Source organism: Physcomitrium patens, chromosome 20 (genome assembly GCF_059467195.1).
Source record: "Physcomitrium patens ecotype Gransden chromosome 20, ASM5946719v1, whole genome shotgun sequence".
NCBI classification, from domain to species: Eukaryota; Viridiplantae; Streptophyta; class Bryopsida; order Funariales; family Funariaceae; genus Physcomitrium; species Physcomitrium patens.
The window spans coordinates 12857176-12869029 of NC_143429.1; the positions used below are offsets into that span (position 1 = coordinate 12857176).

An 11854-nucleotide genomic window follows, 5' to 3' on the forward strand; every position below is an offset into this window, starting at 1 on the left:
AGTAAATATTATGGAGAGCGTTGGTTACATTTGATGATCTCAACAACGAGCAACCCTTTAAGATGGGTTGGGCCATTTAGTTCTTCGACCAGCCCCAAGTCTAAGATTCCCTTAATTTTTTAGTGATCTTTCTTGTGTTTGATTTCAGGTACTTGCTCCTTCCTCATTGTGAGCAGTAATCCATTATTGGATTGAATCCTAAAGCTTGAAGGCACATGGGACTACTCCATTATTAGAGAATATGACGTGCAAGCCTCAGAAACGTGAGATGTCTATGCTTTTATATTCGAAGATGATTCGTGGCGTGGGAGTGTTGGAGGTACATTTAGCCTATTTAGTAACAGATTGATCAGTAAACAATGGTGCAACGCGGAATGCAGGGTCATAAGGGGACGCACGTGGCAGTTAAGCCTGGAAGTCGAAGCAGGAGCGCCATAGCAGCAAAAAGATTTTCTTGACCAGGTCCGTGGAAGCCCAAGAGTCTTGTCTACAAACAACACCAGCAGAGTGTGATACCAGCTGATTCGACCACTTGTTTGATACCAGTCCAATTTTCATTAAATTCAGGTTAGCAATTTCAACGCTACTGATCTTTACGACTTCAGTTAGCTTCCATTCTTCATGATACATTGCCAAATAATTACAATTTAAAATTCCATTAGAAGGTAGCCGCTATTGTCACAATCGAGTTGCAAATGGGGCTTCTACTGCTAAAAAGTGAGTGCATCTATGATCATCATTTAAAAACCATCACCATTAGCGAGAAGCCGTAAATTCCGTTTGCAAGGAACTGGAAATTACGATGGTCAAAATCGCAACCTTATATTATTCTCATGTACAAAGACATCAATCTGTACCTCCATTGTTGGAATGGCAGTATACTTAATCAACACAATCAAATGCACCAAATCTGCATTTTATAATTAAGGACTGGCTAATGGTCTCACTTTCATGGAGAAAACAAGTACCAAACTGGAATGAGCACTACAAGTATAATAATGCCAAGATCTTCGTACTTTCTCACTCATCTAAAATACCATATTTCTGTAGTAAATGTGAGATGTACTCTCCAGCGTAGAAACAAGAAACGGCTGCGACTACACCAGTGACGATCAAGGTAGACACAGTTCGCTGGTACGATAACACCGTCATTTTAGCAGCAACCTTTCCACATCCGAGTAAAGCTATGGCTATGGTAGAGACAATCACAGTTACCGCCATCTTATAATCATGGTCATTGGACTGTCGGAAACTGAATCCAAAAGCAAGAACTGGAAGAGACCCGAACACCAGGAATGAGAGAATGGCCAACGGGCCATTCACCAAAAACCTTGGCCCAACGCTCTCTTGAAAGCGAGCTGGACTATCCTTATGTAAATCTTGGATCTGTAACAAACGAAATATTCAGAAACATGGCACTTACATTATGCCGACAACTTGCAGGTCCGTATTATCCTATGTACAGCATCAAATACAACACTGTGATCAAGAGCTTGAACAAGAGAGCGAAAGAGTACGTGCATACCTTGTAGAAAAACGTCAGGAAACCAAAAAACAAATTGGCAAGTCCCAGGGCGAGAATGTTCCCTAAGTCAGACGAAAAAGATTGTTAGCACGGTAACAATCATAGATTTGAACATCAATTGCCTTGATACAAGATCAGAGCAATGTGCTATTTTCTGAAGAGAAAGAGAGACTCACTTGTCTTGGCGTCACCGCCAGCACCAGAAGCAATAACTCCGAGACTTGTCAACGATACGTCAAGCCCACCATAAACAATACTTTTCAGATATTCAGGATCCTGGTAGCGTGATTCATCCATCAGTCCAGCATCCTCAGCTGCGCGTGTAGCAGCTAAAAGTGTACTTGCAGCATCAGTGCCATCAAGGTCAATGACCGCGTGATCGGTTTCCACAGTTACTGTCGTTTCTGTAGTAGCCAATTCTGAAGAGACAGACAGAAAAACAAAATGAATTACGTAGATAAGAGGGAAAGAGTTTAATTTTTAAAAACAATATTAAAAAATAAAAAAATAAAAAAATCATCCAGCTCACTTGGATTCGAGAAAACAGTTAAGACTGCTAAAACTGTATCCAAATTAAGATTAAAACAAAGAAGAAACCTCGGTCATATCGGCCCCTCCATGGGAAACAGCTACACAATGAGTGGTCCACTTCAGCATCCTCGCCAGCAACTTCCGTAGAAGTTGTCGTCGTTGTGGTAACTTCATGGGTTTGTTCAATAGTTACATGAGCGGATGAATGTTTGGAATCTGCTTCAGAATCAGTGTCAAGATGGTGGCTCTGCTGTTGCATTTGTTCTGAGTCACTTCCGAGAAGTGGAATTCGCAGTTCTGCCTCTGCATGCGTTAACGAGCAACAAATTCAGTACTATCAACAGAAGTGATCCACATAAAACACACATTATGGTGGTCTATGCGGCTCAAACTGGTCCCGGAAACTTTCGAGCAATCAAGACGGCCCAACTTATCAAAGCTGCAGGATCTATGCATGTAGCTTGATTTCTGAACAGGAAGTTCACCTTCGATAGTAGGTTTCCATCTACCCCAAAGCCACTTAGAGTTGGGGAGACAACAGGATGCGTCGGCATCTTGAACTGGAACGGGCTGCTGAGCTTGCACAACATAAGCAGCTGGACTGATCTCTCCACCAGTATCTAGTTGAATTGGATCAGACACTTGGGCGGGCTGCTCATCCTCTGTAGCAAGTTCAGATGCTCGGAGCTCTAGATTGAAATTTTTCTCGATCCCCGATGGCAGAATGTCTTTCATACCAGCATTTTCTACGCCTTCTGACAAACCAGCAAGGGCTGCATACCCAGTAGAAAATTGAATTTCCAACGCATGTGTGCTATCTTTTGACTCAGAGGCAGAAGATTCTTCTTCAACGGATGTTCGACTGAAGGTGGGATAATCATCAACATGTGGCGCTTCTTTCACTGCACCATCCTGTTCCACAAAAGCATGGACATAGCTAACTGAGGTATCAACATTAACCGACCGTATGGTGTCTCCATGCTGCTCATCGGTCTGATCCGAAAATGTAGTAGTAACCGTTTCAGTTACGACACGCGCGTCAATTGTAGTATGCTTCGTCACCTCCTCACGAAATCCTGAGTGCGTCTCCTCGAAAGCATCCAAGTTAGAAGCTGTAGGAACTTCATCAGACGACTCAAGAAGAGGTTGTCTCTCTACGGCTCTATCTGCAATGTCACAGCGTTCACGGGTCACCAAAGACAAGTCGAGTGAATCCAAAGGAGAATTAATTGGAGAACCCAAGAATACTACTTCTACACGCGCCATACAAAAGCTTGCGAGAAAGATTACAAATAGTGACATTGAGATGTGAAATAAGAAATTTCAGTGCAGCTGTTCAATATAGACATAAGACACTAACAGACACAATACACGTACTGGTAGTCAATCTGGACAGAATGAGGAGCCATGAATTGCACTGGTTAAGATTGGAAGAATATGAGCAATAAGAAAACGACTAATTACACCACTGAAGAATTGTGTCACCATTTGACGAAGACACTGAACTGTTCAGAATATTCAAGAATATTATGAGATCATCTCTCATAATTCATGCTCAAGTGCTAAACTGACCGTTTGTTTGGTAGGCAAGCTGTGAGTACGAAGGCAGGCAACTTCCTGGAACGCAGCAGGTCCAGGTTGCCCTCTCCCTGGTTTCTTCTTCAAATGCCTCATGAACAGGTGGCAAATGCGGCAAGTTATCATGTTCAGAAATTTCTTCGGTGAAACTGAAATCTCTTTGTTGCACTTCAGGATGGCTGATATCCTCTATCACCGAAGATGCAATGAATCCCTGATCAACATCTACTGGCAAAGACTCCACTTCGCTGGGAGTTGGTACTTTTGAAGAAGTAGGCTTTCGTATTAAAGGAACCTCCTCTTGGTCCACTGTTTCAGAATCACTGAAATCCCCTTCCATATGCTGACCTTCATCGCGAAGTGTTTTAATATCTGTTTTCTCGACTTCTTTACCTCGCTGAGAAGTTGTTTCTATAGTTCCATGAGACGTGGTTTCCGAGGCCAAAGATGACTCGATTTCTGCAGTTTTAACCTTATGAGACAAATCTGCAGTCCCTGCAAAGTTAATGGAAAAGGGCCGAATTAATCAGACAGATCCCGTGACGAATACCTCAGAAAAGAGCATATGAAACAGAATCCAAGAATACCGCAATGTGGACATATATATAGAAATATTTTACCTTCATTCGTCAGGTCAGATCTCCTCCAAGAAATAGCTGGTAGTAAGAGAGGAAAGCATCTGGAATCCTCTCTTCTCATCATGCTTATTTCATTCTCAGATAATTCGTCTAGGACTTTGAAATCGGTTCCTGAGACAACACAACGCCATAAAGTTCAATTTTAGAAAATAAAATACGAAAACTTATTCTGGATTCTCTTATTCTGAATTCCACCACTGTGTACATAAACGACCCAAACAGCGAAAAACTCAACAAAGATCAACCGGATCACACTGAAAAATGGGTGAATCACTTCGCATTTGTGAATCTCGCTCAAGTCCTCGTATGTAAAGAAACAAAACGTATGTTTTTACCATCATTATTATTAAGGTGTAGTCAGAATGTCCTGCGATGACATTGAACATAGTCAAATTCACTCGTCATGAATTATGCAGGTATGAAAGGTGAAAGAGACAGACTGAAAATTACCTTTTATGATGGTTTGTTCGGGTAAAACAATCTCTTCTGCTTTCTCTGATTGAGATATAGAAGTGGTTTGTGGAGGAGCGATCTCTACCAGTAGTTTCGGCGGTGGAGCTTCGGGCTCTTTTAAGCTGTCAGTAACAGATTGCTCTAATGCCACACCAACACCTTCGCCGACAATTTGGGTCACCGTGTTAAACTCGAACGTGGTAGAAGTACTGCTACCTTGTTCGTCTTGTCTCTCTAGTACATATGAAAGCCAACCACAAAAATTAAACTTGAAAAACTGAAACGATGACTAATTGCGTATACATTGAGCATATGCGACACCAGCAACAACAAAATAGAATAAAGTCTTCGTACACAAACCTTTCTTACGGCCCGCTCCCGGAGGACCCCAAGGGTAAGCAGGAAGAAGAATATCCATACAATTGAGGGTCGCTCTCCGAACCTCGTGCTCTTCAGTAACAAATGCCACCGGCAACAAAGCTTCCTTCAAAGAGGGAGAGGGTTGAATAGTCTCACGACCTTCACTGCCAGAAGCTGAAGGTGACATTACTTCCTTCACAGAGGAGGTGATTTCAGAGATTTCTATATTATCAGTGCCAGATGCAATAGGTGGCACTACCGCTAGAGTTGAGGTGGATTCTTGAATCTGCCCATCAACTTTGGGGCTAGACGCCACAGATGATATCGCTACCTCCAAGGCATCCGAAACTCGGTTGATCTCTGGTGGAGTGACCTCTGCAGTTACATGAGAAGACTGTCAAAAATACAAAGACAATTACGTTTCCTTCCACAGAATAAAATAGATTCCGAGCTACCTGGCATACGTCATGAGGAAAATACGTGGCAGTTTCAGAAAAAACAAAAAATTCTACACCTTGGGTCCAGATGGGAATGCAACGTAAAAATAGTACACACCTATTTCTTCCGAAACCGTCTCAGATGATCGCCATGAAGGAAAACATAGACAATCAGCTCTGCGCTCTGCTTCGGTAATACGTATTGCTTTAACAGTCATATCTGGCTCTGGTGCGGCTTCTGGAGAATCAGTGGTACGAGAAAATCCCGGAGTGGGTGGCTCTTCCTGAGGAGCTACGGATAGTGGAACCTGTTCTGGGCACATCCACAAGTCATCTCCAATGTTGGAGAAATCTTCAGTTGATTGAATTTTCTCTTTGACTTTGTTGATACTGTCCTCACTTCGACGCTCCGTGCTTTCATGTTCTTCATAAATATTGTCCTTCGTCAGCAAAGGTTGAGAAAGTTCTGAAAATAAGTGCAACACCAGCAAGTGTCATTCAGAGCACGTAAGCAAAACAAAAAAAGGGAATCAGAAAGTGCGATACGTGCGCTAAAAATGCACATATTATACTTCTAATGTGCAACCATTGATAAAAGAGCACATCCTAAAGCAAGAGGATTCACTGAGATGGAAAAAATACATATAAGTTAAGTTAATTCAACTGCGAAATCAAAAATGGAAGCCTACCTGATTGTACTTGTGTGGTTCTGGAGGCTCTTCTCCATAAAAATGGAAAACAAAGACGATCCTCTCGGGATTCCATTACCACCACAGGAATTTGAACTTCTCTCGCGGGTGCAACGGGTAGAACGACTATCTCAGAGGCTGGATGTTGCTCGATCTCAGAGACTGGCTGTTTCTCGGCTTCAAAAGCTGGTGGTTGTTCGACTTCAGAGCCTGCCCGTTCCTCACTGCCGGAAGCCGGGCGTTGTTCGGATGCAGGAGCCTGAAGTTCTTCACCTGACACATCTTTAGACTGAGTCGCAAAATCCTCGACGGGCGAGTCTCCAACGATCGCCTCTCTTTCTTGTTCACCTAGAGGAGGAGCCACCACCTCTGTACAATAACATTCTCTATTCTTGTCAATTCCAGCTCTTGGAAGATCCAAATCCATGAAGATAATTCTCCGGTTCTCCGTTTTTTATGGACGAATCCTACTTATCTGACATAGTGGTAATATCATACCTCAAAGGTCATACAAACAAACAAAAAAAAAAAAAAAAAAAAAAAAAACGCCTGTGATAACATCGTACCACCAACAGAGCTTATCAAGTTTTACCCGAGTCAATCGGATGAATCGCCTTCCGTCTCCAAGTGAAGAAAATTGGCAGACAGCGATTATCATAGTCTTCGTTAGTGACGGTAGGGGGCAACTCTGCAACTTCCGCAGGAGATTGGACTACACTCTGATTTGATGTATCTCTCTGCGAACTGGATAAAACTGAAACAGGTGCTGACGCTTCTCCAGCGCCCAGTGCTGCGACAGCTTCAGTGCGTTGCACACTTCTTTCTGAAAGTCAAATTCAAAGCACAAATAAGCTCCTATAGAAGAGGACAGAAAAGAAAAATTGTGTCTTATGCTACAAAAAAACTCATCTTGTTCATTATCGATGCTGCTGCAGCGTCACTGGATTCTCAGACTAACCTGCATGTGAGCAACAGAAAATTAAACGACTTGATCTTGGCAGTAATGCCTGGCAAATATTTGTTACCTCTGCGAAATAGAAAGGTGAAGCAAGCCAAGCATCCGTAATCTTCATATTTTTCCACGATGGTCCCTTCAGCATTGTCGCCGATGGTATCACGAGCCTGCACTTCAGAGTTTTCCTCTTCGGTTTGAACTTCTGTCTCCCACTTGTCGACACTTGATATGACGGTAGTTCTCTTCCGCTTTCGAAGGATGACTCGCTTTGTAATGCAAGATCTGCACACAGGACACACAAGGTCGTGCGTTTCCTGCAGTCGCAGGATTCTCTCTACCTCGGATTCACCTTCAATTGCCCTTGTTGAGGTGCTCGCACCCGCATGCGATTCACCACCATTCAGTTCCCCCGGAAATTCATGGACAATTTTGAGTGTAGGGGTGCTGGATTCAGAGGAATAGACCTGGTTGGAAACAGCTCCCATGGACTGAGATTTTGATAACGAGCTCTTGCCCGGAGTGCGTGGCAAAAACCCGTCCTCTTGTCGGAATATGACAGTATCAGTGTAGGTTTCAGTTGTTGTTGTGTACGTTTTGTGTATAGTCTGTCCCGACTGAGCATCGTGCTGAACAAAGCTCATGTGATTGTGTACTTCCGTCTTCTCTCCATCACGTACAGTTGCTTCTACGCGACTCTTCAGGTCAGGGGCATTAACAGTATCCTCCCTCTTCGGAGAAATGGATGTTTCCTGCTGCAGCCATGTCGACGGTGAAGAGGAGTGTGAGAAAGATGTTTTGCGGTCTCCTTGCCTTGCATGACAAAGGCCGTGGTCAATCTCGCCGTGAATGCACTTCTCACCAATTTGCAAGCCTTCAAGTGCCATCACAATGTTATACACCTGACTGCCTTCTCTCTTCGGCGATGGTGTGACGGCCCGGCTTAAGAATCTTTTCTGTACATCCATGGGCGATAGCAACTCTACGCTGAGGTTCCGGCGGGTCTCACGAGCATCTTTGCTACCATCACGATCATCATGCCCGCTTGTGCCTTCAATCTCAGTACTCGAGGGTGTAGCGTTCAAATTATTAATGACCTCAGAGTCAATCGATCGATCCGTTCCACCTTTCGACTCAGACGACATTTTCAATTCCCTTTCACTCTCATTCACTGTAGGCCCAACTTCTATAGTCTCTATACCTACAATAAGTTCAGAAGGAGCCTCATATTCAAGACTAGGAAGCTTAATATCTGCGACTACATCCTCCACAGACTCTCTCAAAGGCGTTGAATCCTCAACATCTTCAGTAGGCTTTGGGTCCACTGCCTCTCTAACAGGTTCTGATTCCACGGCCTCATCACCAAATTCTGATTCTGAGCTCTTTACAACCACAGCCTCTGGATTCTCAGCATCCTGTGCAGGTTCTGATGTGGAAAATCCTTCATTTTCAGCTCCTTCCGCAGGCTCTAGGGATGCAAACTCTTCGGCAGACCCGGAATTCACGTTATTTTCTGAAATGCCGGTGACATCACATTCATCCTGTCCATGAATTCCGCTCTCCGTCTCTGAAATAACTACATTATATCCCTTGTTATCAAACCCTTTTGAGCTGTCCATCAAGTCTTCTCCAGTGGCAGCTGCGGCGTTTCCTCCACTCTCTTCGCCGGTCCTTTCCTCCTCCATCACAAGATCGACAGATATTTCCTCCTTTTCGGTCTCTTCAGACATTTTCTCTTCTCTATTCTCAATCTCCTCGAGCGACTTCTCGTCCCCGTTTTCAATCTCTTCAGACATCTTCTCTTCCTCGTTTTCATTCTCTCCGGGCGACACATTTCCCCCATTCTCGATCCCCTCGGTCGACTTCACTTCCCCCTTACCAATCTCCTCGGGAGACTTCATTTCCTCGCTTTCAATCTCTTCGGGTGACATCGCTTCCTCCGCCAGTGCTCCCTCTTCAGCTACTCCAGAAACTTGATGGACAGGCATTTCACTACCAGTATCGCCACCACCATTGACCCTCGCTGGTTCCGCATACATCATTTCTGGCACGCTCACCTCTTCAATGAACTTCTCCATCTCCACGTCGTTGTGAGATCCACTTCTATACTCTGAAACAACTTCCTCTCCCTCCCTGTGAGATCGAGCCCCTTCACGATCGACGTCTGAGTTCGTGTCACTTGAATCTGAACTACTTGAGCTGCTGCTGCTGCTACTGCTGCTACTACTAGATTTGTGCTTAGAAGATTCCTTTCTCCTCATGGGTTTTTTTCGCCTGGAGGATTTCTTGAGACGATGGCCGTCGTCACCATCGCTTTCCACGCTCACCTCCTTGACCAATTTACCCATTCCAGGGAAACCCTCCCTAGACTGCGAGGAAAGTTGATTAGTCCAATGCATTAAGGAGGTGCCATCCAACGATTGACGACTGTACCAAATTCTACCTCGTACAATTCAAGAACGATACACATGGAGTCTACGGAGTGATTATCTTGTCATCTTTCATACACAGTCCCGTGCCTCTTGTACATCCCGTCTCACCAAGCCATAGTTCAAAGGTAAATATACAGACAATGAACTATCCAAATCCATGATTCGAGAAACGTGACCAGAACCTACACCCCGACTGAGATATACAACCATCAGTTGCAAGCCTCGAATCAGAATCTGAGACAAAACCTGAATCACCAGTCGATGAGAGGTAAAGCACTGTTGGCAATACTCATAACTAATTCCAGAGAATTGCTTTCTACTTCCAATCGACTAAACTGAAAGTAGTCTAGAGATCATATAAACACCAGCAACGAAATACATCGCAAGAAGGAAAGCGAAGGAAGAGGTACAACGTAAGAGACTCTGAAATGGCAGATCAAGCCCGAGCGGTCTCTCCATAAATCACTCTACCACCTCCACGAAGAGATCTCAGTCTCCACAGGATTTCTTTCCCAGTGATCACAACCAAAAGTTCCAACTAGTTTTCTTCGAAACTCACCATGAAAAGGCCACAACTCTTCCTGTATTCCTCTCCCAACAAATACACAGCGCAGTCGAAGAACCGCACACATGAGCTATGACTAGCTTGGATCAATCCTCGCCAAGCCGGCACGAGTCATCAATGCCTGCATCTACTACCAACTCGACCAAACAAACCACAGTCTACTCACTTCCGAATTGCGCGGATCAAGCTCCGAAACACAAAACGCCAGAACCGGGGAATCAACACAACCACACCATCGCCAACATCAACCGATACTAACCTGCATCCAATGCGCACTGCTCCCCTGTCCACTTGAAAAGCCTACAGCACTCCTGGACAGACGGTCAGCAGCATTGTGCAGCAGAAACCAGTTATGCTACCGCCCGGACGCTGCAACACAAAATCGCAGTCCCCGCCAGACGGTGTGAAAGTCGCAGAGGAAGTACACAGCCGAGAGGAGTACAACGTGGCGAGAGAAAGAGAGAGGGAGGGAGAAAGAGAGTGAGAGGGAGAGAGGGGGGGGAGAGAGGTAGCGAGCCAGAAAGAGCAGCAGATGCAGAGTGAAGAGAAACGAAAGCAGTAAGATTTGGTCATGCAATAGAAGGTGGATGGATTGACAGGACCGCAATGTGGATGGCACAACGGCGGCGACGGACATCCAGGTCACAAGGAGTTGGCTCAGAACGGACGGAATTCCTCTCAAGCTTTGCGGGCTTTGTGGTGCGCCACAGACACTCCCTGCTGCAGATGAAGCTGCTCCACCTCCGTCGTCTTCTCCCCCCAAAACCCCACCCCACAGCACCACCACAGCGCCAATGCCACGACGTGTGTGAAAAGGGGCAAAATTCCACTTCGCCGCGAGCGCCCGTCAGAGACTGAAAGAGAATTCGAAATCAAAGCCAATGCCATCAGATACTCACTCAAGAGCGGTCCCACCCGCAAAGGCCACGGACAAACATATAATCCAGTAAAGCAAAGAATGCATGGAGGGATGAATATATAGATCTGTTTCGATTTTTGAGGAAGAAGTGGAAGCGCGCTCCGTCGGTTTGTCACTATCAGAGCTTTCAAAGGCTCAGGAAAAAGAAAAAGACGTTCCGTTATGCGTTTTCGTTTTGCTTTTTTCCATAAGTGCACTTTCAGCTATTTCTGGCTTTTTGAAATTCGTTGGAAGGAGAATGGGGATATTCATCCATTTTTATTCATCTGACTTGCTTTCTCATTCATTCTCCCCTGTTTCCTTCTTCCATACATTCCTTGCACCTACTTTCTCCGTCTTTTTCTTCAGTTCTTTTTCTGTTTATTTGTTTCTTTTTGTTTTGTACCTTGGTTTTCATACCGAATTGATTATTAGTGCTCCAACAGTATGCTTTGTCCAACAACCCCAAACCAAAGGGTGGGCTGCACGGTTCATAACTTTGTCAAGGGTTCAGATGATTTTTCCTGTAGGCAAAGGTGTCCGACTTGACTAGTGCAGTATACATCCCTGTTTGTGTGTGTATGTGCATATATTACATTAATATTATTTAATTTTTTGTTCATTCATTTATTTACTGGATGAACAACTTTATCAAAAATCAAGTATGAAAATTAAAATATAAAATAAAAGACTCTACATCCCCAAAAGTTTGAATGACATCACTGTACTTCCCAAGTCCCAGCCTTTGAATGGCAATTGACATTTTTAAACAATTGAAAACTCCAAAGTAAAGGTT

General features: G+C 44.3%; 1 protein-coding gene across 3 annotated transcripts; it reads right to left on the minus strand.

Annotated features, from left to right (window-relative positions):
- Positions 1-779: 779 nt before the first annotated feature.
- LOC112273415 (uncharacterized) lies at positions 780-11040 on the minus strand. 3 transcript variants are annotated; one of them, XM_024502154.3, is made up of 14 exons: positions 10420-11040; positions 7237-9527; positions 6804-7034; positions 6212-6580; positions 5641-5988; positions 5086-5460; positions 4723-4959; positions 4255-4383; positions 3629-4129; positions 2542-3222; positions 2123-2359; positions 1702-1944; positions 1526-1587; positions 780-1386 (listed from the first exon to the last, which is right to left on the minus strand). In XM_024502154.3, the coding sequence occupies exons 2-14, from the start codon at positions 9509-9511 to the stop codon at positions 1021-1023; spliced, it is 6054 nt and encodes a 2017-aa protein (XP_024357922.1). In that variant the 5' UTR covers positions 9512-9527; positions 10420-11040; the 3' UTR covers positions 780-1020. The 3 variants fall into 3 exon arrangements, with proteins under 3 accessions (XP_024357922.1, XP_024357920.1, XP_024357921.1); XM_024502152.3 differs by having other exon boundaries at positions 7237-9532; positions 10420-11039; XM_024502153.3 differs by lacking the exon at positions 10420-11040 and adding an exon at positions 10155-10287 and having other exon boundaries at positions 7237-9532.
- Positions 11041-11854: the final 814 nt, after the last annotated feature.